The sequence below is a fragment of the Hippopotamus amphibius genome, chromosome X (assembly GCF_030028045.1).
Source record: "Hippopotamus amphibius kiboko isolate mHipAmp2 chromosome X, mHipAmp2.hap2, whole genome shotgun sequence".
NCBI classification, from domain to species: Eukaryota; Metazoa; Chordata; class Mammalia; order Artiodactyla; family Hippopotamidae; genus Hippopotamus; species Hippopotamus amphibius.
This window is the reverse complement of record NC_080203.1, coordinates 94,440,222-94,466,644: the sequence shown is the minus strand read 5'-3', so window position 1 is coordinate 94,466,644 and position 26,423 is coordinate 94,440,222. Positions and strand designations below refer to the sequence as shown.

The window sequence follows — 26,423 nt, the reverse complement described above, 5'->3', positions numbered from 1 at the left end:
CCAAAGCTGTGCATTACTTTCTCACCTCAGATCCATCACTTACTTAAGGCATGTTGGCCTCCCTGCTCTTCCTCAAATACCAGGCACAGCCCTGCCTTCCATCCATTGCACTGTCTGCTCTCTGTGCCACTTACTATCCCTTTGGTCTTGAGCGTGTTTCCCCCTGACCTTCATTCAGTGCTTTCACCTGTAAAATGCTGATAATGGTACCTATCTCATGGGGTTTTTATGCAGATGAAATGAATTAATATATTTAGACTATCTGGCCTACACTTCGTCGAATGGAAGAATGAACAAATGAGAGAAAGTACTCCCCAGCACTATGGCAAGGACCTCCTTTTTGATCTCCTTGCTTCCAGTATCTGTCCTTCGAGGGCTCTCTCCGCAACCAAGACAGGAACATCTGATCACATCATAGCCCCATCTAAAGCCTGTGCTCCAGGGCCCTCAGGATAAAACTCCAAGCTCTGGGCTAATGTTGTGCTCATTCCACCCTATGGTAATTTTAATGAGAAACAGACTTTCAAACTCCTTGTTTCCATCAGAAAATCCAGCAGTGCCACAAGAAGTGTTTTAGAATTGCAGACTTCTCTAAAAAGGTAACGTTAAGGGTAGCATCCACACAACACTGCAACAAAGCTGAAGTCCAGGTACCTTACAGGACTCCTTTGTGAGAAATTACATTTGTAAGGGCAGCCTGTATTTTGTCCAAACCATATAGATGTTGTACAATAAACTGAGGAGAATGCCTTTTTGCATTTTGTGGTCCATAAAGTTTCTCAAAGGAGTCTAAGCTCTGTCCAGTATTCAGCTGATATTTGGCGGACACACAGTTTAATAACAGGACCGTCCTCAAAGTGTTGTAAGGAGTCAATAAAAACAAAGGCAAACTTTAAAAAGCTAGGACCTCCGGAGAGCATACAAAAGGCTTTTTTGGGTAAATTATTTATTAAAGTATTACGTGGGCAGAAACTGCAAAAATCACAAATGTACAGCTCCATGAATTTTCACAACGTGTAAACTATTTTTTCAAAGATTCTGGAAAAAAAGGATTCTTCCCTTCAGCGGATTCATTTGAAGTGAGGCATTTGAAATAGATGACATCATCTCTAAACAGGCGAGGCAACTTGGGGCGGGATGTGGCGCCTTGACGTCGTCGCGCAGCAGCTTCCTTTCCCCGCCCACTTTTCTCCACCGAATAGGTCGTCACTTTAACACGCACCTAGGTGAATCCGGAAGCAGACTGCCCGAACAACCAAACCAAGGAAGGGGGGAGGGGCGGACCCTCAGTAGGCGCCTGCACACTTGGCTGAAGTGAGGCAAAAAATCCGGCTTTGGGGGGGGCGGGGCTCCTGGCACCAGCACACTGTGCGCACGCGCAGAGGCGACCTCCACCCTGTGCCAGGTGGGGGGTGGGTAGGGTCGCGTGGCGCCCTCTGCGCCTGCGCTCGGGCGCAAGGTGGGGCCGCGGGCGCCCGCATTCTAGAGTGCGCGCAAGGGTAGGGGGCAACGGTCAGCTGTCACCCGGAGACGGGTGGTGGCGGGATGGCGACGGCCTCTGGGTCCTCGGACTTGGCCGGCTCCGGAGCGCCACCGCCTGGTGGGGGAGCCCAGGCGGCAGCTGAGGAGGAGGAGCGAGAGGTGGTGCGGGTCCGAGTCAAGGTGAGGCTGGCGGTCCGTCGTCCAGCCCACCCGGGGCTCCCGGGGAAAGGGAAGGCGGTGGCTGTCCTAGGATGGAGGGCGGGACCTGAGAACTGGGGTGTTACGTGAGGGGCGAGGCTTGAGAGCAGAGTGATGGTGGCGTGGGTGGGGGGTGGGGAAGGCTGGACCTGGGATTGCGGGGGCAGGGCATGGGGCGTGGGGACTGCAAATGGAAGGGTAGGGGCCTCTGGAATGGATGGGTGGAGATTGTGGGTAGAGAGGAGGGACTATAGGGCTGGAGGAGGGGCCTTAACAGTTGAGTGGGGCCCTGAGAAATGAGGGAGGCTGTTGCTATCTGAAAAGGAGGCACTGACATCAGTTAACATATGTGTTGGGAGTGCATTTTTGTGCACGTCCGCACCCTGGATGAGCGGACATACTCGTTGGGGAGACAAACAGCTAAATAAATGAGATGCTTCAGACACTGGTGAATGTCATGGGGAAATAACGACAAATGTTCCAAACTAGGGAGTTACTTTAGCCAAGGTCGTACAGGGAAATCCCCAGAGAGGTATTGAAGGAGCAGAGACCCAAATAAAAAGGAGTCAGGCATGTGCATATCAGGGGTGAAGAGTGTTTTAGACAGAGGGAACAGCAAGGGCAAAGGCTGGGAGGTGGGGATGAGCTTAGCATGTTCCCTTAGGTTACCATATTGCTGGAGCCCAGAGAGTGAGGGGAAGAGTCCTAGGAGGTGAATCGGAGAGATAAGAGAGGGGCAGATTGTGAAGGGCCTTTGGTGTGTACTCTTGAGTAAGAAAGCTGTTGTAGTAGTTCCAGCAGTCAGTGATGGTGGCTCAGACTAGGGTAGTGGCACTGGTGGTGATGAGAAGAGGGTAGATTCTGGTGAGAAGTGAACACATCACTTCAGTGTAATAGAGGAAGCTCAAAGGTAGAGGCTTGGGAGTTCAGAAAAGAGAAGATGCCTGAGCTGTGAGTTTGCCAGTTGAAGAAAGTTGGAAGGATGTACCAGACTGGGGGATCTGCATAAGCAGAGGCTTGGAGCCAGAACTTATTTAGAGTAACTTCCAGGAGTTTGGTAGTACCAGAGTGTAAAGTTCAAAAAAGCTGACTGGAGAGAGTCTGGCTGGGGTCCTATAGGCCCACCTGTTGGGGGTCCTGGGGTTCCCTTTGAAGAGATTTAAGCAAGGGAGTGTTGTAGATAGATGTGCTAGATTGGTTGCAGCGTGGAGGACTAGTTTAATAAGGGCCAGACTGGACATGGGGATCTTGGCAACCGTCATTGAGGGGATGTAGAAGGATTGAGTGCCTGGACAATTGCAGTAGCCTCCTCCTCAGTGGGGTGCTGCTTTCTCCTTTGTCCCTCACAGACTGCTCATAGAGTAGCCAGAAGGATCCTGTTAAATCCTGAGTCAGACCACATCCCTTCTCTGCTCAGAACCCTCCCAAGCCTGCCCTTTACTCGGAGCAAAAATCACAGTTCTCCCCATGGCCCAGAACTCCCACCTTGACCTGGCCCCTGCCACTCACTCCATGTCAGCGTGGTGATGTGACCCCTGATGACCTACCCTGTGTCTTCTCTCCCCAGAAATGTGAGAGCTTCTTGCCACCTGAGTTTCGCTCTTTTGCTGTGGACCCCCAGATCACCTCGCTCGATGTGTTACAGCACATCCTCATCCGAGCCTTTGACTTGAATGGGTGAGTAATGGGATTCTGGGGAAAACTGTTGGGCCACCCACCTCAACAGTGGTTGTTCGGCATTTTTGTTGTTGTTGTTTGGTAAAGGTGGGGGGGGGTGTTTATTATTATTATTATTATTATTAGAATAATCCCACAGTGAACAAACAGCCACATACGTATCTTGGAATATTTGGGGAAATCTAGTCATAGGAGTAATATTGCTGAGTTAAAGGGTGTATACTTTTTAAAATTTCAACAGATGTTTCCAAAATGTTATCTAGGTATGTATTACCAATTTACAGTCTCACCAGCAGCACCTAAAATTCCTGTTTCCCTCACACCCTCAAAAACACTGGTTACTAGAAAACATTGGAAAGTAGTGTCTCTTGGAGGCTGGTGTGATGGTTATTTTGTTGTCATTGTTATTTTGGAGGAAGGCACGTGGTAACAAAAGTGATGGGTATTTAGGATGTTTCCATGGTTACAAGAGTTGTCACACAACATACTTCTTTGCATAGTTGCACAGGTGTATCTGAAGAACAAATTCTTAGTTGTTATTTGACTTCTTTTACATAAACACTTTTTTGTTGTGAAGAATAACAAACATACGGATTGCTTTTTTTTTATGCACAAGGCTGCTTTCTTCCCACTTCTATCCCTCAACTACTCTGTTACCCTCCCTAGAGGGGAGCATATTACCGGTTTCCAGTGTGCTCTCCAGATACAAGCAGGTGTGTATCTGCTTCTGTGTTTGTGAAACAAAGTAGAAATAAACGATCTGACCTCAGGCTGCCTGAGATCCTTGGCACAGTACCCAGCACATAGTAGGAAGTTGTTTTCAAAACCATCTATCTTCCCTGGTTTCTTTTGGAAACTGTCCCTGAGGCCTCCAGGGCACTGGGGCACTGAAAGCTGCCATGTCTCCTCTGTCCAGGAAGAAGAACTTTGGTATCAGCTACCTGGGCCGGGATCGGCTGGGGCAGGAAGCTTACCTCTCACTCCTGTCTGACTGGGACCTCAGCACGGCCTTTGCCACCGCCTCCAAACCTTACCTGCAGTTGCGTGTAGATATTCGGCCCACTGAGGATAGTGAGTACCCGGTGCCCCAGGGATGCACCCCTTTCCCCAAAGGATGACTCCACTCCTCACAATACACTCCCTCACAGTGGGCTAGGGAGCAAGAAATCCTAGGTCCAAATCCTGGCTTGGCCACTGGCCCTCAATTTCTTTCTCTGTAAAGTAGAGATAATGGTATCTTAGGGCCCTCGTGAGGATTCAACAGGGAAATTCATGTAAAATGCCTGTAAAGGTGCATGGCTGCATAGTACATGCTCAAAAAGTAATAGCTTTAATAACAATAATTATATTTATTGTAGCATAGCATCTAGTAATATATAATTATATAATGCAGTATAACAATAGAGCTATAGTAGTATATGTTTCAGTTATAACAATACTGTAAATATAACAGTGCTGATTATAGTCATGGTAACTGTATTTATTCATTCACTCATATTCATTTGTTTGTTCCTTTGATCTCTCAGCCACTTCCGGTCTTCTCATATTTGTTCCCCTAGTCTTGCCTGTACTGGTCCCTGGGAGCCCACAGATAAATTAAGACACAGTCCCCAAAATTTGACTATGGAGCATACATTAGATAATAATAGTGTGTCAGTGTTAATTTCCTGGGTATGGTAACAGTATCATGGTTATTGAAGGAAAATGTCCTTGTTCTTATGAAAAACACAGTGAAATATTAAGGGGTAAAGCATCATGATATTTGCAAATAATTGAGCAAAAACATAAATATATATATATATATATATATGGAGAGAGCGAGGTAAAGCAAATATGGCAGAAATGTGAACAGTTAGGGGAGCTAGATGAAAGACATATGGATGGTCAATGTATTCATCTTTTTAACTTTGTTGTAGATTTGAAATTTTTTAAAATAAAAAGTTGTGTTGTGGAGACACGGCTCCCAGCCTCGGGGAATTCACAGTGCCTATTTGGGATGACTGAGGCATTTTATTGATGTCACGGTAACATATAAATAGCTAACGTGTGTCGAACACTTGGGGCCATTTTGCACACATAATATGTATTCATCGGATTGTCAAAACAATCCTACAGGGTTAGGACGATCATTATCCCCAAGTTATAGATGAGGAAACTGAGGCTCAGGGAGGGGACAGGACTTGCCCGTGTCACACAGACAGTAAGTGGAGGAGCGGGATTTGAACCCAGGTGGTGGCTGAACTGTCTTCAGAGTCCTTGCTCTTAACCATTTAACGCTACAAAATGTGGGGCTTGTTAAGAAAAAGAGACTAGAGAAAAAGAGAGACAGGCAGAGAGAGAGAGAGAGAAACAAGAGTCAGAGAGAAAGATAATGACAGAGACAGGCAGAGAGACAAATGGAAAAAGACAGGTAGCCAGAGACACAGGAACCTCTGCACTGAGCAGCCCTGTGTGCTATGGTCTGTCAGTCACTTAGCTAATTCCCCAAGCCTCCATTTCCTCGCCTGTAAAATAGACACAGTAGCACTATTTCAGTAAAGAAAGAAAATCTGCTCTGCTAATAAACATGTGAAGAAAAGCCCAACTGCACAAGAACTGAAAGGAAAGCAAACGTCACAGAGAAACAGACACCCATCAGTTTAGCAAAAGGACATTTAAAAGTTACCTTTTTAAAGAGAATCAGCTTTCCAGTTACCGATGAGTTGGTTCTATTCCTACCGTTGTCTTATTTCCCAAACTCCTGCAAATATATGAATTTGTTTCTGAATTTCTGATCCCCTTACATTGATTTCTTTGTTAAATCCTAAGCCTGTTCCATGTTGTTTTAATCACATAGCTTTATATGTTTTAATGTTTTCCTTTAAAAAATTTTTCTTGAATATTCTTGTGCACTTGCTGTTCTTTTCATTTAATAGAATTAGCGTATTGGGAATTTGATTGGAATTGCCTTTTTTTTTTTTTTTTTTTTGGCTGTGCCACGCAGCTTGCAGGACCTTAGTTCCCTGACCAGGGATTGAGCCCAGGCCCACGGCAGTGAAAGCGCCAAGTCCTAACCATTAGACCGCCAGGGAATTCCCCAGAGTTGCATTTTTTAATGAAACTAATTTTTTTTTTTTGGCCACGCTGTGCAGCTTGTGGGATCTTAGTTCCTTGACCAGGGATTAAACCCAGGCCCTCCACAGTGAAAGTGCAGAGTCCTAACCACCAGACTGCCAGGGAATCCCCTAATGAAACTAATTTTTAATTATCCAATAAATACATTCTCCTTATTATAAATAATGCTGAAGTCTCCTGGAACCACTGTGCCTAATCCTGATTCCCTACCCTTTTGGCCTGCAGGAACTACTTTGATCGGTTTGATGTGTAATATTACAGGTCCTTTATTTATTCACACACACATACACACACAAATTAATCCACGTATAGTGATACATAAGTATATTCATATTTGTATATATACACAAACTATGTGTTTAACATAAATGGTATCATACTATACATTAATAGGTAAGTGTCCAATCGGTGGAGCTGTTATAAATATTATTAATGGAATTCTTGGGCTCACATTCATGACTGAAATCAGCAGGCATGTTGTGACCACTTAGGTGGCCCAGTCCCTCTTTCTGGGAAGAAGTCAGTTTCTGTCACCTCAACAGTTGGAAGATTACCAAGCCTAGACTGTCAACCAATCTATGCATTTGTGATATGAATCCTCTTTCTGTCATATATATTGCAGATGTTTTTCCAAGCTTATCTGTTTGTTTTATGGCTATGTTTATGGTGCTTTTTTGGTCTTATCAAAAACTAAAATTTGTATGTAGTCTTATACATATATCTTTTTCTTGATGACTTCTGAATTTCTCCTCTTACTTTGGAACATCCTCCCCATCCACAAGCTTATACAAATATTTCCTATATTTTCTTCTAATAAGCTTATTATTTTCTTTTTTTACATATAAATCTCTGTCAACATTGTGATGTTGACATCTTTTAAAAAAAATTCCAGACAAATAGGTATGCCAGCATCATTTATTAAATAACCACCTTTTCTACACTGATTTGAAATGCCACTTTTGTCATGTGCTGAGTTCCCATATGTACTTGGATTTATTTCTGGGCTTTCTATATTGAATTCCACCAATTGGCTCTATTTGCCTCATGCTATGCTAACACCATATTTTTATCACAGTGGTTTTGTGATAAATTTTAATAAGGCAAGCATTGCCTTCCTCCCACTATCCTTTTTTTTTTTTTTTTTTTTTGGCTCTTTTTTTTAACTATTCTTAAATGTGAATTCTTCCATATAAACCTTAAAATAATTGTATCCAGTTCCAGGAAAAAACCCATTACATTTTTGATTGGCATTGCGCAGAATATATAATTTGGGAGGTTTGACAATTTTATGATGAGGAGGTGTGGTATAGATAGCACATATTGTGTAATACTGCAGGCAGGCCCTGGGGCAGAACCCCATAACGAAACTTGGATGTTTCTTCAAGGAAGCGTGTGCATATTCACACTTAGTGAGTTACATAAACACTAGATATAGTCTCATGTCAGTTCAGATCCGGTTTTGCCACTAGATGAGTTGGTGCTTGTAGAAATCCTTTGCCCATTTTATTAATAGGTTCTTTCTTTCTTTTAAAAATCAATAGAGAATGTCTCTCTTTTCCGGTCATGTTTTTGGTCTTGAGCAGTGCTTTTTCTGACATTCACATGGATGTTCTTGCTTTCTGTTTGTTTGTGTTTGCCAGGTATTCCTTCAAGTTTCTTCAATTCTTAACCTTTCTTTGTCACCTAGTTTTAGTATGTCTCTCACAAAAACTCCATAGCTGGATTTATGCTTTTTTACACAATTGACAGAGAAATCTTTTGACCACTTTTCCCTGCCAGTCTCCCCTGCCCTCCCTAGCCCTTGAAATGGAAGCTTTGGAACACTTCTCATTCTTCTTCTGGTCCCTAACCCTTAACTTCTGGGCTTTGCTTAGAGAGTAATTTTTTTTTTCTTTTTCAATTCCAAGCTATCATTATCTATTCTTTAGAGTCAGTTGCTTATGTTTCAGGAATCCAAATGTAACAATATTACAAACTCCCAATCACAGTCTCTTTGTCTTTTTATGTTTAACTGTATATATTAAAAACTTGTGGCCTGTCAACATTTACCCTCCCTTTTGCCTTTTCCCACCCACCCTGAGCTCTTGTGATCATTCAGTAGTCATTTCTTAGAGAACTTCTTTGTTCTCCTCCGATAAGGTGCACGGGTTAGATGTATGCTAACGATCAGAAACTTCTTTCTTCAGTCGTGGTGGACACATACTGGCTTGGCTGGATGTGGGGCCCTTGGATCTCAGGCTTCTCTTGTCAATGCTCCGTGGGCGCTGCAAGCCACTGTCTTGCTTCCAGAGTTGTGGAACAGAAGGCCGTCGGCAACCTGACCTTCTTTCACTTGTAAGCAGCCTGTTCTTGGTCTTTGGAAGTTGGCAAGAGTTTGTCTTCATTCTTAGAATGTGGGCATTTCACCAGCAGGTGAGTAGAGTTGAGGGAGGCCCATGGTCTGTGCTATTTGTTGATTCATCCTGAGACCTGCCAAGCCACTTCTTCGTCTCAGGGACGAATGACACTTTCCTTCATATCTGGGTAATTCTGTCTCCACCTGACCCCTTTTCTCCTCCTCCATTTCCTAGTGTTTGCATCTCAGGTCTCCTGGACTTGTCCTCCAAGTCTCTCGGCTTTTCTCCTAAATCATCAAGCTTTAGCTCTGTGCCTTGAAAGGGGTTCCTCTCTTTGGTCTTTCAGACCATTGGTGGGACCTTCTTCATCTTACCTGTTGAGTAGTGCAACCCTCTTCATTTTAAGTGTTTTCATGTTTTAGAAAGACCACTCTGACAGCTGTTGGGAGAGGGTGGAGAGGGGCAAAGGGGAAGCAGGAACTGATTGGGTGGCAGTTTCAGGTGAGAGGCATGGTGTGAGCCGAGAGAAGAGGTGGAACTAAAGTGTGTTCTGCATGCAGAAGTCACGGGGCTTGACAACGGTTTGGCCCTGGGAGTTGAGAGAGTAGGAGGCGGCAAGGATGTCTGTCGGGATTTGGGCTTAAGCAACTGAACAGAGATGCTGTTCACTCACATAAGGAGCAGAGGAGGAGGTTATGTCTAGAGTGGATCCCGGGCTCCCCTTTCGGACCCCGTAGGTTTGCAGTGCCCTGTGGGACATCTAAGGAGAGGCAGTGACATCCACTTGTGGCTCAGGGTTTGCTTCCCCCTCAGCTCTGTGGGAGAAAGTACAGTGGACTTCATGGAAATTTTGCTTAGGAACAGCATCTGCCTGCAAATGACAATGGCTTGAACAAATCCCAGTTGATTTGTTTTATATAATAGAGAAAAGCCACTGGTCTTTGCTGTTGTCAGCTCAGCAGCTCTGTGGCGCCAGGGCCAGCATCTCTTAAGTCTCTTGAACTTAGGTGGCCACTGCTGCTTCAGCCACATGACATTTGAGGTGGGAAGAGAGGCTGCAAGGGGGAGTAAAGAAGAGAGAAATGGGACAGACTTCTGCTGATATTCCAAGGGCCAGAATTAGGTAAAATCAAGCATAGCATTGTTTCTTCTGTCTAACATGCATGGCATACCTGTTCCACAAATACTTCTGCTAAAATTTATCTGGGCCCTGGAGTAAGGTAAATGCGATTCACATCCAGCCGTACTGTTTCCTTGGCCACTTACTAATTGTTGCAACCTTTTTTGTCATGGTCTGTAAAATGAGAATGATAATGGTAGTCTATGCCAGTTGTGGAAGGAGGACTAGCAGGAATATAAGATTAAGAATTTGGTTGTGTATAAAAACAGATGATTGAACTTGGTGTACCCCCCAGAAAATAATAAATAAATTAAAAAAAAAAAAGCATTAGACAAGGAGCAAAAACACTGGGAAAAAAAAAAAAAAAGAATTTGGGCTCTTGAGCTTTGGGCCTGGCCTTCAAATTTAGGTTCTTTCACCCACTCGCTGTGGGGCCTTGGGCAACTTCTAGTCCTGACTGTGCGTGTTTCCACATAGAGAGGTGATAATAATTGTGCCTAACTTAGAGGATGGATGTGAATATTAAATGAGTTAATATTTGCAAAGGGCTCACAACGCCTCCTGGCACTTAGCCGTACGGAAGTGTTGTCTAGTGTTCTTATTGTTTATATTGACGTTAAGCCCTGTCACAGTGCCTGGCACATAGTAAGTGCTTGATAAATATTACTTTCTATCGCTAAAATATTACTGTTAGAGTCTGCCTAGCCATTATGTGAGACAGTTTCCACAAGCGGATTATTCATGGTTTTATTTTTCATGTGATTGGGATGACATGGGAAGGGAGAGTGGAGTGGCATTGCCCTGTGGGTGGGCTGGCTTCGGAGGGAGAGGAACCCGGCCCTGAGGTCTGGGGTTCTCATCCCCATTCTCATATGGCATCATTCTGTGTGCCCAGGCCCGCTGCTGGAGGACTGGGACATAATCAGCCCTAAGGATGTCATTGGCTCTGATGTGCTGCTGGCTGAGAAACGGTCATCGCTGACGACAGCTGCCCTGCCCTTCACACAGTCCATCCTCTCTCAGGTGCTTTCGGGGAGCCCCGGGGCCCAGCTGTGATTGGAGGGCAGGGCCTCCCTGGCACCCCTGATTCTAAGCATGCCAGTTGGCACCTGCCCCTAGCCTGCCCAGCTGAAAGGTGGCCTCCCTCCCTCCTTCCTTCATAGGTGGGCCGCACCTTGTCCAAGGTCCAACAGGTGCTGAGCTGGTCATATGGGGAAGACATCAAGCCCTTCAAGCCGCCCCTGAGCGATGCGGAGTTTCACACATACCTGAACCACGAGGGCCAGCTCTCCCGCCCCGAGGAGTTGCGCCTGCGGATCTATCATGGTGGTGTTGAGCCCTCCCTGCGAAAGGTGAGCCTTCTTGGTCTCTCATTGGATCCATCACTCCCGCAGTCATGAAGAGCTCAAGAGACACACGCAGTGGGCCACAGTCTCGGGAGATGGCGTGGAAGTATTCCAGTGCAGCAGGCTCGCCTTCAGGAGGGGCTACGAGTCAGAGGTGGAAAGGCAGCCTTTTCCAGAGGCGGGCAGAGGCGCAGGGTGGCTGGGTGGTGACGGATCCACACAAGTGTGCGGCGGCTCATCTGTAGACCCTCAGCCTCATCCCTTTCATCCCTGGCCAGGTGGTGTGGCGGTACCTGCTGAATGTGTACCCAGACGGGCTGACAGGCCGCGAGCGGATGGACTACATGAAACGCAAGAGCCGTGAGTATGAGCAGCTCAAGAGCGAGTGGGCCCAGCGAGCGAGCCCCGAGGACCTGGAGTTCATCCGCAGCACGGTCCTCAAGGACGTGCTGCGTACCGACCGGGCCCACCCCTACTACGCGGGGCCTGAGGACGGCCCGCACTTGCGGGCCCTGCACGACCTGCTCACCACCTACGCCGTTACCCACCCGCAGGTGTCCTACTGCCAGGGCATGAGCGACCTGGCCTCGCCCATCCTTGCCGTCATGGACCATGAGGGCCATGCCTTCGTCTGCTTTTGTGGTATCATGAAGCGCCTGGCCGCAAACTTCCACCCTGACGGCCGCGCCATGGCCACCAAGTTCGCTCACCTCAAGTTGCTGCTGCGACATGCCGACCCTGACTTCTACCAGTACTTGCAGGAAGCCGGCGCTGACGACCTCTTCTTCTGTTACCGCTGGCTGCTGCTCGAGCTCAAGCGCGAGTTCGCCTTTGATGATGCTCTCCGCATGCTGGAGGTCACCTGGAGCTCGCTGCCCCCCGACCCTCCCGACCACGAGGTAGAGCTGGTGGGCCCCCCCAGCCTGGTGGCAGACACCGGCTTCGGGGGCCACAGGGGACGGCCCGTGCGGCAGAGGCACATGCTGAGGCCTGCCGGGGGAGGAGCTGGTGCCTTCGAAGATGCTGTTGACCACTTGGCCACCACCAGCCAGGGGCCTGGTGGCGGGGGGCGTCTCCTGAGACAAGCCAGTCTGGATGACCTCCAGCAACTCAGGGATAACACGGGCCACAGGAGGGACCCCCTGGTCCAGCTGCCCCACCCAGCTGCCCTCATCAGCTCCAAGTCTCTCTCTGAGCCTTTGCTGAACTCCTCAGACCCACTGCTTTCCCCATCTTCACACCCTGATTCCCCATCCTCCTCATCTCCGCCATCCACCCAGGATGCCTCTCCCGCTGGTGATGTGGCTGCAGGATCCCCCTTGATGCCAGAGGTGGGCTCCCCACAGGACCCTGGGAAGTCCCTGTCACCCCCACCCCCATTGGGCCTGCCCCCGCCCCAGGAGTTTGGCCGAGGGAACCCATTCATGCTCTTCCTGTGCCTCGCCATCCTGCTGGAGCACCGTGACCACATCATGCGCAACGGGCTGGATTACAATGAGCTGGCCATGCACTTTGACCGCCTTGTGCGAAAACACCACCTGGGGCGCGTCCTACGCCGGGCCAAGGCTCTCTTCGCTGATTATCTGCAGTCAGAGGTGTGGGACTCAGAGGAGGGGGCCGAGGCCACAGCCCCATCTTGATCAGGCTCCCTCCAGCCCACCGTCAGCCCCACCAGACCTCCGTTCTTTGCCAAGAGGGCCTACACATGAGACCCCAGCTCCCTGCCTGCCAGCCCTAGACCTGTGGGAGCATAGTGCCCTCTCTCCCCAGGTCTGAGAGTATGGGACACTGCCCCATGGAGGCCATGGCCTCTTTTTCTGTTTTTGTTGTTTTAACAACTGTACTTTGCACACATGAAGGTCACTGTCGTCTGTTTATTTCTCTGCCTTCTCCCTGGTTTTTGTTATAGATGGAGTCCCCAGGGCCTCTTTACCTGCTGGAGCTGAAATACTTCCCATTTCAAGTGCAGAGCAACTCCTGCTTCCCCAGTGGCAGGAGAATGGATGCCGAGGAATCAGTTGTAGAAGTTGAGCCCAGGTCATGGCCTGCTTGAGGAGGCCTGAGACTGTTTTGTGGTACATCTCTCTGCCTGTAAGGGTCTGGTTGATGGCTGTGAATGTATGTTTTTAGGACAGGCCCCTGAACGAGGGATGGGAGAGAGAGTTCCTGACTCAGAAAGGGCGAGATTCATTACAAAGATTGGGAAGTATGGGCTACTTAGAAACCTTGGGCCAACTACCTCTAGCATTCCACACATCACCATTTCTAGGCAGACCCTTCCCTGTGAGTCTTATGCACTAATGCTAGTGGTCCGGGGCAGGGATCTAAGGTTCCTATTCTTGTCACTTGCTTTGGGGACAGCTTAAGGGACTGCGGCCTTGCCACGCCTAGGGCTCCCGGCACTGAACTGGGTTTCCAGTTCATGGATACCTGTCTTAACCATTTCAGCAACAGAAACCATTTATTTGCCTGCTCCATCCCACTACTGTGGACAAACAAGTCAAGCCCTGATAAAGCTCGGGCCTGCCTACGTGGAGGAGGATGATCCAAAAAAGGTCCCTTCTCCCACTTACCTTCTCAGAAGGCAGATTCTCTCATGGGCTGGGTGTTGTCCCTCCACAGAGGACATGGAAGATGATGGCTGAAGTAACTGGGGTCCTTCAAGTTGTGGCCTCACTGTGCCAGGTTCTGGCCAAAAGTTGCTGCACGAGGCAATGCTTACAGGTGAGGGGCATCCGGGCAGCCATCCTCTCATCTGTCTCTCCCAACAATGCCATATAAAGCTGGAGATAACTCTTAAAAGGCTCCCATCACCCCCCAGTATTGGAGGGGAATCTGACCACTGCTCAGGTGAGGCAGGACAAAACCATTCTGTCACCAAGACTGGGGGTCTAACAAGTGTGGATAAGGGGCTCAGACACCCTGGCCCCAGGGGCCATCCAAGATCTGGGGGAATCTGGCCCTCTGAGGACCTGAAATGTCCCCTTTGTCTGTAACCAGCTGACACCCTCTGGGTGCATTCTGCGATTAATGAGCGTAGATATTTGAGAGGTCAGACAAGTCAATTATGTGTATGGCAACTTGGGACCTCTGAAGGTCAGAGGAGTCCTTTCTGTAAACAGGAGGCTCAGATACCCTGAAGGACAGAAATCTCTATTAGTTTCTGAAGTTACTTGGGACTTCTGGTTCCTGCCAGGATGGCAGACAGCACAAACCACTGATTTCCTTGCCCCAAAACTACTCTGGAGAAACTACAGAGGGAAACATGAGTTCCAGAAACTGCAGCACCGCTATGAAGACCTGTGGGGAGATGGAAGGCTATCTTTAACTGGCCTGTGTTTTGAGTGGTGGATAGCTGGAGGCAGCAAACACAGGATAGGTCAGAGATTTAAGTTCTGGCTGTTACCGCTCCCCCATATTGCCTTCTGCCCCCTCACTGCAGAAATCATCCAAACCACTGGTACAGGTGTCTGGGGGGGGGGCTAGTATCAGAGTATCAAGAACCCTGCTGAGGGGAGGAAATGAGCAGCCAGAGGAGCAATTACTCCCCTACTGCCCCCCTCCAGATACCAGCGCTAGGTGGTAACATCTGGGAGATGACCTCCCTTCCTTAGGATTTAAAGACAAAACGCTACCAGTGGAATTGTTGGATGGTGTGATCATAGATGGGAGTCAGAGCTCTGCTTGTGTGGTGCCTGGGACTCTCCACCCTATGGCTCATCTCCCCGCACATCCTTTTACCTCTTGGACTCCAGGTGATTAACCAGAGTCAAGTCTGGCCTTCAACCTTCCCTCAATACAGTTACCAGCCAGAACAGCTGCTCATGTCAGGGGAATATGAGCTCACTGCCAAAAGAACTAGATACCAGGGTAGCATAACTAACCTTCAGTGAAAAATAAACTGAATGTGTTAGTTATCTGTTGATATATAACAAATCACCCCCAAACTGAGCTTAAAACATTTATTTTCTCAGTTTCTGAGTGTCAGGAATCTGGGAGCAACTTAGTCGTGTGGTTTTGGCTCAGGGTCTCTTCTGAGCTTTCTGTCAAGTTGTAAGCCAGGACTGCAGTCAGCTGAAGGCATGACTTGGCTGACAGACCCACTTCTAACATGGCCCACTCACAGGGCTGTTGGTAGGAGGCTTCAGTTTTTCACCACATGAGCCTCTCCATGAGGCTTCCTCACAACATGTGGTCCTAGCAGGCAGACAAGAGACCACGATGAAGACAGAACTGCAATGTCTATTATAACTTAACCTCAGAAATGACATACCATCACTTCTGTTGTATTTTCTTGATCACATAGGCCAGCCCTAGTACAATATAGAGGGGAACCATACAGGATGTGAATACCAGGAGGCAGGGACCATTGGGGGTTATATCAGAGACTGGCTACCACACTGGGTGACATACAGTATCTGAAGCAGAAGTAGTGGGACAGACAAATGAAGAATTTTAAATAAGTATAATAAGAGAGAAAATATAAAACAGGAACAAGAAATATAAAAAGGACTCAGAAAATATTAGGTATGTGTGTGATGGTAGAAAAAAGAAAAATACTGTAAACGGAGAAGATGAAATGAGATGTCAGAAGTTTTAATATAATAGCAAGTACAAAAAAATATTTAGGACACCACCCTCAATGGATTGAAAAAAAAAAGCCCCAATAGTATACACATACACAAAGATTTAGGGATGTTGAAAATGAAAGGATGAAGAAAAAGTATAGCAGACTAATAATAAAGCCCAAAGAAAGCTGGGATAGACATCCTAATAGCTAACAAAATAAAATTTCAGATCACAAAAGACAAAGAAGGACATATCCTCATTGACAAAGAATATATGTCTATGGTAAACACATCTAAGGAGACCTGAACAATACATTTTTAAGTTTGATATATAATTTCATATATATGACTCACGTTCCTGTATAACCCTCCACTTAACAAATGGAGAAGACTCCTTTTATGCTTACATTTAATTACAAAAATAGACCCTGTTAGGGTACAAAGAAAGCCTCCATGAATACAAAAGTATCAATATTAACCATGTTCTCTGACCACAATGCAATAAAATTAGCAATACTGAAAAGCTTAAAAAAAAAAAGGCCCCAGGAGTTCCCTGGTGGCCTAGCGGTTAGGATTCTGGGCTTTTACTATCGTGGCCCAGGATCAATCCCTTGTTGGGGAACTAAGATCCTGTGCAGCACAGCCACACAAAAAAAAAAAGTCCCAATTTTTGGAAACTAGCATTACTAAATAACCCTTGGGTGAAAGAAGAAATCATAAAGGAACTTTAGAAATGTTTAGAACTAAATAATAAAAACACTACATGCAAAATTGCTGGGACACAGCAAAATCAGTTATTAAAAGAGAATATATAGCTTTAAGTATATTTATCAGGAGAGAAAAAAGGTTGAAAAACAAATGACCTAAGCATTCAAATCAAGAAGTTGGAAAAACAGCAGAGGAACAAACCCATGACTCCATGAGTCATGGAGGAAATATTGTAAGGAAGGAAATAAGTGCCAAAGAGAATTTTTAAAGTAATGATAAAGAATAGCAAAATGAAAAGCTGCTTCTTTGAAAATATTACTGCTAGGCCGCTGCCAAGACTGCTTTAAAAGAATGCAAAATACAGAACAAAGGAGAATTCCAGACACAAAAAGGCTAAATATTGTAAGCTAATACATTTGAAAACCTAGATGAAAGGCTTAGGTTTCTGGAAAAATTAAAATGTGCTGAAGTTGATGCAAAAAGAAATTGAAAACTTAAACATAAGTTTTAAGGAAAGTTGATAAAGACACTCCATGTCATTGTGACAAAAAGCTTCAGGTCCAGAGCCAGATGGTTTTGCAGATGTAATTTATCAAACTTTCAAGGAACTGTTAATTCCCAAATATACAAATAGTTCCACAAAATAGGAAAAAAGCAAAAAGCTGCCCAGCTCATTTTTTGTGGCTAGTATAGTCTTGATTCTAAAACCAGATAAGGAAGACAAAAGACAATAAAGTTATAGACGCATTGCACTTATGAACATAGATACAAAAATTCTAATAAAATATTAGCTACCTGAGTTTAACAGCGTATGTTTAAAAAATTCACAAGTAGGGCTTATCCCAGGAATTCAAACATAATCCAAATTAGAAAATTAATGGCCAGGACAGGGAGAGCGGGAGGGAATCACAGGAGGGAGGGGATATGGGGATATATGTATAAATACAGCTGATTCACTTTGGTATACCTCAAAAGCTGGTACAAGAGTGTAAAGCAATTATATTCCAATAAAGAGCTTAAAAAAAAAAAGAAAATTAATGAGTGAACTACCACATTAATAAGGAGGAGAAATCCTACGATAGTCACAAAGCAGAAAAAAATATTTGATAAAGTTCAGTACCTGTTTATGATATTAAAAAAAGAACTCAGCAAACAAAATAAGAGTAGAAGAGAATGTCTTTAAGTTGATAAAGGTTATGTGGCAAAAATTTATGGCAAAAATGCCTAATAGAAAAAAAATTTCAAATAAAGAAAACAAAAACAACAAACAAAATGCCTAATAGAGAAAAATTAAACACATTTTCCATCTAAGATCAGGAATAAGGCAAGGATATTCACTCTCAATATCATTACTTAACATATAACTGGCCAGGGACTTCCTAGGTGGCGCAGCGGTTAAGAATCCGCCTGCCAATGCAGGGGACACGGGTTCGAGCCCTGCTCCAGGAAGATCCCACATGCCACGGAGCAACTAAGCCTGTGTGCCACAACTACTGAAGCCCATGCGCCTAGAGCCCATACTCTGCAATCAGAGAAGCCACTGCAATGAGGAGCCCTCGTACCGCAACGAAGAGTAGCCCCCACTCACCCCAACTAGAGAAAGCCTATGTGCAGCAACGAAGACCCAACACAGCCAATATGTAAATAAATAAATTTATTAAAAAAAATATACAACCGGCCACCTTTAATAAGTGGTGCTGGGAAAATTAGACAGTTACATGTAAAAGAATGAAATTAGAACACTTCCTAACACCATACACAAAAATAAACTCAAAATGGATTAAAGAGCTAAATGCAACCCCAGACACTATAAAACTCTTAGAGGAAAACATAGGTAGAGCACTCTATGACATAAATTAAAGCAGGATCCTTTTTGACACGCCTCCTAAATTAATGGAAATAAAATCAAGAATAAACAAATGGAACCTAATGGAACTTAAAAACTTTCGCCCAGCGAAAGAAACCATAAACAAGACTAAAAGACAACCCTCCGGATGGGAGAAAATATTTGCCAACAAAGCAACGGACAAAGGATCAACCTCCAAAATATACAAGCAGCTCATGCAGCTTAATACCAAAAAAGCAAATAACCCAATCCACAAATGGGTGGAAGACCTAAATAGACATTTCTCCAAAGAAGACCTGCAGATGGCGAACAGACACATGAAAAGATGCTCAACATCACTAATCATCAGAGAAATGCAAGTCAAAGCCACACTGAGGTATCACCTCACACTGGTCAGAATGGCCATCATCAAAAAAACTAAAAACAATAAATGCTGGAGAGGGTGTGGAGAAAAGGGAACTCTCCTGCACTGTTGGTGGGAATGTAAGTTGGCACAGCCACTATGGAAAACAGTTTGGAAGTTCCTTAAAAAACTAAAAATGGAACTACCATATGACCCAGCAATCCCAATACTAGGCATATACCCGAAGCAATCCATAATCCAAAAAGAAACACGTACCATAATGTTCATTGCAGCACTGTTTACAATAGCCAGGACGTGGAAGCAACCTAAATGCCCATCAACAGATGATAAAGAAGATGTGGCACATATATACAAGATATTACTCAGCCATAAAAAGAATGAAATTGAATTACTTGTAATGAGGTGGATAGACCTAGAGTCGGTCATACAGAGCGAAGTAAGTCAGAAAGAGAAAAACAAATACCGTATGCTAACTCATATATATGGAATCTAAAAAAAAAAAAAAAAGGTACTGATGCACCCAGTGACAGGGCAAGAATAAAGATGCAGATGTAGAGAATGGACTTGAGGACACAGGCTTTGTGGGGGGCTGGGGGGAGCAATGGGGAAGCTGGGATGAAGTGAGAGAGTAGCTTTGACATATATACACTACCAAAGGTAAAAGAGGTAGCTCGTGGGAAGTTCCTGCAGAACATAAGGAGACAAACTCGATGATGGGTGATGGCTTAGAAGGCCAGGATAGGGAGGGTGGGAGGGAGTCACAGGAGGGTGGGGATATGTGTATAAATACAGCTGATTCATTTTGGTGTACCTTAAAAATTGGCACAGCATTGTAAAGCAATTATATTCCAATAAAGAGCTTAAATAAAAAAAATGTATATATATACAACCGGCCAATGCTGTAAGGAAAGTAAAAGAAATGAGATGTAAGTTTTGGAAGGAATTGATAAAAACCCAGTTGCAAATGATATGACAGACTATTATCTAGGAAGGAATGTAACCAATACAAAAGACTTCTATAAGGAAAAAGTTTAACTCTAATAACAAATACTGTAGGTGATCTGAATAAAAGGAGAGACATTTCATGCTCTTTGCTGGGAAGATTTTGTGATGTATTAGCTATGTATTGGTAACAAACTACTCCTAAACTTAAAACAATAAACCTTATCTCAATTTCAGAGGATCAGAATTTTGGGAGTGGCTTGTTTCTGGCCCCGAGTCTTTCATGAGGTTGCAGTCAGGATGTAGAAGGGGACTGCAGTTATCTGAAGGCTTGACTCCACTTCCAAGAAGGCCCACTCACACAGCTGTTAGCAGGAGGCCTCAGTTCCTCCATGGGGCTGCTGCATGAAGAGAAAGAGCAAGAAGCCGAAGTGCCTTTTATGACCTAGTCTTAGAAGTGAGATGCTCATTGTGTGCATTACGAGTCAAAAGTCCAGCCTATGAAAAAAAAAAAAAAGTCCAGCCTACCCTCAAGGGCAAGGAAACTAGGCTCCAACTCTTGAAGGGGGCGTATCTTTTTTTAAAAAAATACATTATTTATCTTTTTGGTTGTGCCAGGTCTTAGTTGCAGCACATGGGCTCTTTAGTTGCAGCATGTGAACTCTTAGTTGAGGCATGTATGTGGAATCAAACCCGGGCCGCCTGCATTGGGAGCGCAGAGGCCTAACCACTGCCCCATCAGGGAAATCCCCATTGAAGGGGGCATTATCAAAGAGTTTGTAAACATATCTTAAAACCTCCACGGGTAATAGTAAGATATTATTTTGCCCCAAGTCTATTAATTCAATGCAATTCCAACAAAACTTAGTTTGTTTTTTGGGTTTGTTTTTCTTTTTGTTTGCCACGCCACACAGCTTGTGGGATCTTAGTTCTCCCACCAGGGACTGAATTGCCGCCCCATGAATGAAAGCACAGAGTCTTAACCACTGGACCGCCAGGGAATTCCCACAGATGGATCTTAAAAACATAATGCTGGTTGAAAAAAAAAGTTAAAAAAAAGACACTGCCATTTACTTTCATTAAAAGTATACAGAAAGGGCTTCCTTGGTGGTCCAGTGGGTAAGACTCTGCACCCCCAATGCAGGGGGCCTGGGTTTGATCCCAGGTCAAGGAACTAGATCCTGCGTGCATGCCACAACTAAAGAGTTCGCATGTTGCAATTAAGAAGTCCTCATGCCACAACTAAGACCCAGCACAGCCAAAACAAACATTTTTTTAAAGCATACACAAAAATGCAGATTTTATATGAAATTATACCAAGAGACACACATTAAACTCAATAAAATAGTTAACTGTGGGAAGAAGAGAATGATAGGTGGGTGCAAGAATAAAAGAATAAATAAAAGAGAGGCTTTGCATAGAACCACCATGACGATGTGTCACGAATTGTGGAATATGATCAGAGTTCGGACACTTTGAGAGGTGACTAATTACCTCTTTTTTTGCATGGGGCTCAGATTCTCAGAAGGCTAAGACTAGTACCTATGTGAACAATGTGAAATCGCTTCATGTCCATCCTGGGCATAGAAGTCTGGATATGACAAAAGCCAGACAAGTCCATTTTGTGGATTCATAGCATACTGTACTCCAAAAGTTAACAAATCTAGCCTGTATTTGGGGTGCTGACCCTTAGCAGGCTGGACAAGTCCATTCTATGGATGACATATTTAGAGTCTCTGAGGGCAAACTAACCCATTCTTCCTTAATGGGGAGCTCAGAAATGAAAAGTCTGGCAAATCCATTCATTGCAAAGATAGTCCAGAATGCTGGACAAGAACAAATTGTGGGTCGTGGGCTTAGGCACTCTTTGCTTTGGATAAGTCCATTAAGTATTGTTAAAGTCCTTTCTGCGGATCAAGGGTTCAGCAACTCTGAGTGACAGCAAATAATCGTTCTGTTGGATTGGGAGTTACTCCTTCTTAAGACTGAAGCTTCCTCTTCTGTAGAAGGAACCTCAGGCAGTCTACTGGCGGGGAATTCGAGAAACTGGCTTCAGGAGGCTGTCAGATAACGATGAGGTCTTAAGTTATGAATGAGAAGGAACGATGCCAGGGAAAAGGGTCCCAAAACAGGTGGCTAGATGTTGGGCACAGAGAAGGAAACGTAGGGGTCAGAGTCAGGGACTAAGAAACGAAGGATCTGATGTTAAGGACTGTGAAGGGCGATGTCAGGAACAGTGGGGAAATAAAATATCGGGCCCTCGAGGGGTATGAGGTTAGAGGACTAGAAGGTGAAAGAGGTTATCGGAGGACGGTAATTATGCCCTCAGGGACCTAGAGGAAGACAACAGAACCAATGGGGGAAATGACGTCAAGGATGGTGAAGGTGATGTCAGGGACGGAAACGGGTGTGAGAGCGAAAAGGCTCGTGCGCGTAAGGGATGAAGACGGCTGGGACCAGGGGAAGGATGCTGATGTCAGGGTTCACCAACCACACAAATCTCCCCCTCATTCCCGGAAGCGTGCTCAGCGTACCGCTCCCGGTGCACTGTCGTCACTTCCTCCCACCCCGACCCTCACTGGCCTCAGCCAATGAGCGCGCACGCCGGCACGCACGCGTGGCGGACGATCAGTGACGTATCCGCTACGTAAGCTTTATCAGGCGTCTTCCCCTGCGCCGGCCTTCCCAGTCGCTCGGCTTCTTGGCGGTAGCTGTCTCTTCGGCCTTTTTACTTCTTAATTTCCAGGTAAGCAGCGTATATTTTGCGGAGCGGCCGCTCCTCGCCTCACTGATGTGTGCCACGCTAGGCAAGAGCGAGGTGCGCGAATGGGGAGAGTACCGGTTTCTGACACGTAGGCTTGGGCTTCTCCGAGGCGGGTGGGTCCCGGTCTCGGAGGCGACACTCTTTGGTTGGTGCGAGGCTTGCGCGCTATATCCGAGAATGAGGAATGCCAGGAGGGGCTGGCTGGCGGCGTGGGTGGCAGCGGTGACCACGCGACAGCGGAGACCGGTGGGGGTTGGGGGGGGGGGGGACTTTCCCCCACGTGACCGCCGCCATCTTGTTCTGCGGGTGCGGAGGGAGCGCAAGAGTGTTCTGGGCATGCGCGGCCACACAAAATGACGGGCGTGGTGGTAGGAGATGTTGTGGGCATGCGCGAAGGCGGCCGCCAAATGGCTACCTCGCTGAGGTGGCCCCACAGATTCCCGCCTTTTTGGCCTTTCTGTGCTATTCCATAGTTAACCCTTATTTTGTTCCTTTTGTCTCTTCTTTTTTTCCCCCTCTCTTCATCCTTTGTCATTTCTCCATTTTTTTCTTTCTCCTATCTATATCCTCCCCACAGGACTTGAATTTACTGCCATGTCCTCTGAAGAAGGGAAGCTTTTCGTTGGCGGGCTCAACTTCAACACTGATGAACAGGCTCTGGAAGACCACTTCAGCAGCTTCGGACCTATTTCTGAGGGTGAGACATGGGCCAGAGGCGTGATGAGGGGATTGTGGAAGAAAGTCTGGGGCCCATGCATTTCAAGAAACAGGAAAGAAGGGTCAGGACCCCAGGCTTGTATATTACCGCTTTCCTGCCTTTGTTTCTAGGTCTAAGACTGAGAACTCAGTAACTTTCCATTGGGAGTTTGTGGGAGGAGGGTCCATTCTTTGCCTAACACCCTTTGCTACTTGTCCTCTTATCTCTCTCCCATCTCTCTTTTCCAGTGGTCGTCGTCAAGGACCGGGAGACTCAGCGATCCCGGGGTTTTGGCTTCATCACCTTCACCAATCCAGAGCATGCCTCAGATGCCATGAGAGCCATGAATGGAGAGGTGAGGCCTCCTACCTGCATAGGGGCCCTGTTCCCATCTGTCACTTCAAACCCACCATTCTTTCTGTTTTTCCCTCTGTGTCTGCTAGGGGCAGCGCGGCCACTGAGCCCCGCAGTGCCCACTCACAGGAGCGTGACTGCCTTCTGTTCTAGGGGGTGGAGGGCAGCGGCAGACAGCCGGGCTGCCTGGGAGGCGACGACTGGTCCTGCATGAGGCCGAGAAGCCACCTGTGGATGGTTGACCTGCTCTGGGCTTAGGTAGTAGAGTCTGCAGACCTGTGGGCCTGGCCCGGAGAGGACCTCGTGAGTCTTCTGGGATGGACTCTGAAGCCTCAAACCAAGAGAGGTGTTTATCTAGCCCTAATAGTCGGGCAGCTTAGAGGAGTGGGGAGGAGAACTCAACCTGAGTTCGGTCAAGATGTAAGTAGTAGCAGGGGGAACACGGTGGATTCAGGTCATTTTGTGGGATTCTTTAGCTCCTGATAAAGCCATTCTGGTCAAAGGAGCTTGTTCTGGAATGTGGCACCCAGAACCTGGTGCCCAGCAGGAATTTCTGGGCTCTTTTGCCCTCCTGCCCAGCCCACTCTTACCTCACCCCTGCCCTGTTTGACTACCAACCCGTCCATCCTCCTTGTGTCTCCCCACACCTAGTCTCTGGATGGTCGTCAGATCCGTGTAGACCACGCGGGCAAGTCGGCCCGGGGAACAAGAGGGGGTGCCTTCGGGTCCTATGGGCGTGGTCGCAGCTACTCTAGAGGTAAGTGCACTGCTAAGTTTGATCATGGGGTATGGAGGAGAGTTGCCTGTTAGTGGCTTTTGTCTGGACAATTGTCATTTGACTATTTCTTACTTGCCTTAGGTGGTGGGGACCAGGGCTATGGAAGTGGCCGGTATGACAGTCGACCTGGAGGATATGGATATGGATATGGAAGGTCCAGAGATTATGGCGGCAGGTGGGTAGCCAAGGAGTTGGGGTACTCTGGTGGTTCTGCTTCCCTTTCCCTAAGAGCTTAGCTTGACTGCACTACCTGAGTATTCATACATATCTTGTGGTGGTGCTACTAGTGTTCGCTTTTACAAATTGTAATGAAACTGTAAAGTAAGTATGAAACTATATTTTGGGTTAACAGGTAATTCTTAGGTTATGTAATTGCAATGTGCAGTAGACAGTTATAGGTATATGCTTATTGTGCTGTCTTGGTTAATTGTGTGCATTGTATTAATATTTAATATGATTTAATATGCTATACTTAAGTTATACACCATGTGACTGTTTACTTGGTGTTCAACATATCTCATTTTTACACATTAAAGTTTATATTTTAGTACATAAAGAATGTGACAGAATGTGTAAGTATACGTGTTTTTTAGTATTATCAGGGAGAATATAATGCATTCATGTGATACTACTGTGTATGTTTTTTCCCAGAAGCCAGGGTGGTTATGAGCGCTACTCAGGAGGAAATTACAGGGACAATTATGACAACTGAGATGAGGCATGCACACCTAATGTAGGTGAGACTTCTGTGTTGTCACTGAGCAGATCTCTGTCCATCAGTCCTGTCCTGTTCCTCTCACCTTTCCTCCTGCCTGTGCATACCTCAGCAGGCCCACCTGACACCATTCCTAGGCTTCCCTTGTTTTCAGGTGCCTGTTAAGGCTAGTCTGCTTTTGGGGCTGGTGGGGGGGAGGAGCTGTCAAATCTGTCTTGTCTGTAATCATTTACTCCTGTTGAGCATGGAAGAGATGGAGGGGTGTCCCTGTTGTCCAGCCTTTCAACATCCTCATCAACCCGGGGAAGTGAGCATGTTAGCCTGTTCCCAACATCACAATTCTCCCCCTTCTTGCTGTTCTCAGATACACAAGGAATAAAACTTCTTCTGATCCAGGACCATCCCTCCAAATGGCTGTATTTATAAAGATTTTTGGAGCTGCACTGAAACATCTGTTCTAGTTATATCAACCTCTTTTTGAATTGAGCTCCCAAGGTAGCTTATTAAAGACCTTTCAGAAAGTTCCGTGTGTTTTTTTTAAATTTTTCTTCCATTTAAAGGCAAATTCTGAGACATTTGTAGAATCTGAATATTTTTTCCTTTTTTACCAGTTTTTTAGTTCAGGCTCTCAGGATTATTGGTTCTGGCAAAAAATGTTTGGCCGGACTAATTTTTTTTTTAATAATGTGCATCTAGGGACATTTTAAAAACCTGTACACAATGTTTCATCATGATTAGAAGCAATTTCCGACTGTAACTATAAGAACTCAAGGACATGATTACTTAGAGGTGTTTTTTACTCCAGATCTCTGCCTTGATTATATAGAAGTTTCTTAAAGATATTTGTGTATGTCATTTTTTTTAATACTGGAAGAAAAAAATATTCTGTTGTGTTTCATGAAGTGTTTAGGATGTCTTTCACTGAGTTGATTAAAAAGCTGAAACCGGAAAACAAATCGATATTGATAGTGCTTTTTCCTTACTCAAGTTAAGATATAGATGCTTACTTCAAATTAAAAATAGAGGAAGGTACAGAGGGAGACTTTGAGAAAAGGATTTAGTTAGGGGGTGGGCAGGGACTGCCAAAAGGATAAGAGACCTTGAGTTTCAAAGTTTGATTGAGTTTGGGATTGGTTTTGGTATACATAAGGCCTGTGGGAAGGGTGGAGGGTTCTTGTGAAATTCTCCTCGAGGTTGGAATTGGGTTTCCTGAGATGGTCTCTCGGTCCCATTGTGATCATCTCAGTGTCAGCTTTGGAATGACTGCTTGGGTTTGAATCTCCCTCTTCTTTGAGCATCAAGTAGATGCTCTCACGAGATTGTTGTGAGAATGTAGGCTAAATTCTGCCATAAACAGTGATGCCAGCTCCTTCTCCTGAGATAATGGGGGTGGGGGAAGGTATAGTAAACTCAC

General features: G+C 45.7%; 2 protein-coding genes across 5 annotated transcripts; both read left to right on the top strand.

The window, feature by feature from the left end:
* Positions 1-1,327: 1,327 nt before the first annotated feature.
* On the top strand, positions 1,328-13,127 carry TBC1D25 (TBC1 domain family member 25). Its single transcript, XM_057719110.1, has 6 exons — positions 1,328-1,662; positions 3,248-3,357; positions 4,274-4,428; positions 10,823-10,950; positions 11,091-11,279; positions 11,552-13,127. The coding sequence occupies exons 1-6, from the start codon at positions 1,546-1,548 to the stop codon at positions 12,911-12,913; spliced, it is 2,061 nt and encodes a 686-aa protein (XP_057575093.1). The 5' UTR covers positions 1,328-1,545; the 3' UTR covers positions 12,914-13,127.
* Positions 13,128-22,332: 9,205 nt separating this feature from the next.
* LOC130841718 (RNA-binding protein 3) lies at positions 22,333-25,851 on the top strand. Of its 4 annotated transcripts, none has more exons than XM_057718053.1 (7): positions 22,333-22,447; positions 23,043-23,162; positions 23,411-23,517; positions 24,168-24,273; positions 24,376-24,469; positions 24,949-25,027; positions 25,374-25,851. In XM_057718053.1, the coding sequence occupies exons 2-6, from the start codon at positions 23,060-23,062 to the stop codon at positions 25,004-25,006; spliced, it is 468 nt and encodes a 155-aa protein (XP_057574036.1). In that variant the 5' UTR covers positions 22,333-22,447; positions 23,043-23,059; the 3' UTR covers positions 25,007-25,027; positions 25,374-25,851. The 4 variants fall into 4 exon arrangements, with proteins under 4 accessions (XP_057574036.1, XP_057574035.1, XP_057574034.1 ...); XM_057718052.1 differs by having other exon boundaries at positions 24,949-25,031; XM_057718051.1 differs by having other exon boundaries at positions 24,946-25,027.
* Positions 25,852-26,423: the final 572 nt, after the last annotated feature.

Excerpts from the sequence above, each read along its gene's own strand:
- TBC1D25 (XM_057719110.1), top strand. The coding sequence starts at position 1,546 with ATGGCGACGGCCTCTGGGTCCTCGGACTTGGCCGGCTCCGGAGCGCCA. Across the intron at positions 10,951-11,090 it reads CACAGTCCATCCTCTCTCAG|GTGGGCCGCACCTTGTCCAA; the intron begins GTGCTTTCGGGG and ends CTTCCTTCATAG. Across the intron at positions 11,280-11,551 it reads TTGAGCCCTCCCTGCGAAAG|GTGGTGTGGCGGTACCTGCT; the intron begins GTGAGCCTTCTT and ends ATCCCTGGCCAG.
- LOC130841718 (XM_057718051.1), top strand. The coding sequence starts at position 23,060 with ATGTCCTCTGAAGAAGGGAAGCTTTTCGTTGGCGGGCTCAACTTCAAC. Across the intron at positions 23,163-23,410 it reads CTTCGGACCTATTTCTGAGG|TGGTCGTCGTCAAGGACCGG; the intron begins GTGAGACATGGG and ends TCTCTTTTCCAG. Across the intron at positions 24,470-24,945 it reads TCCAGAGATTATGGCGGCAG|AAGCCAGGGTGGTTATGAGC; the intron begins GTGGGTAGCCAA and ends GTTTTTTCCCAG.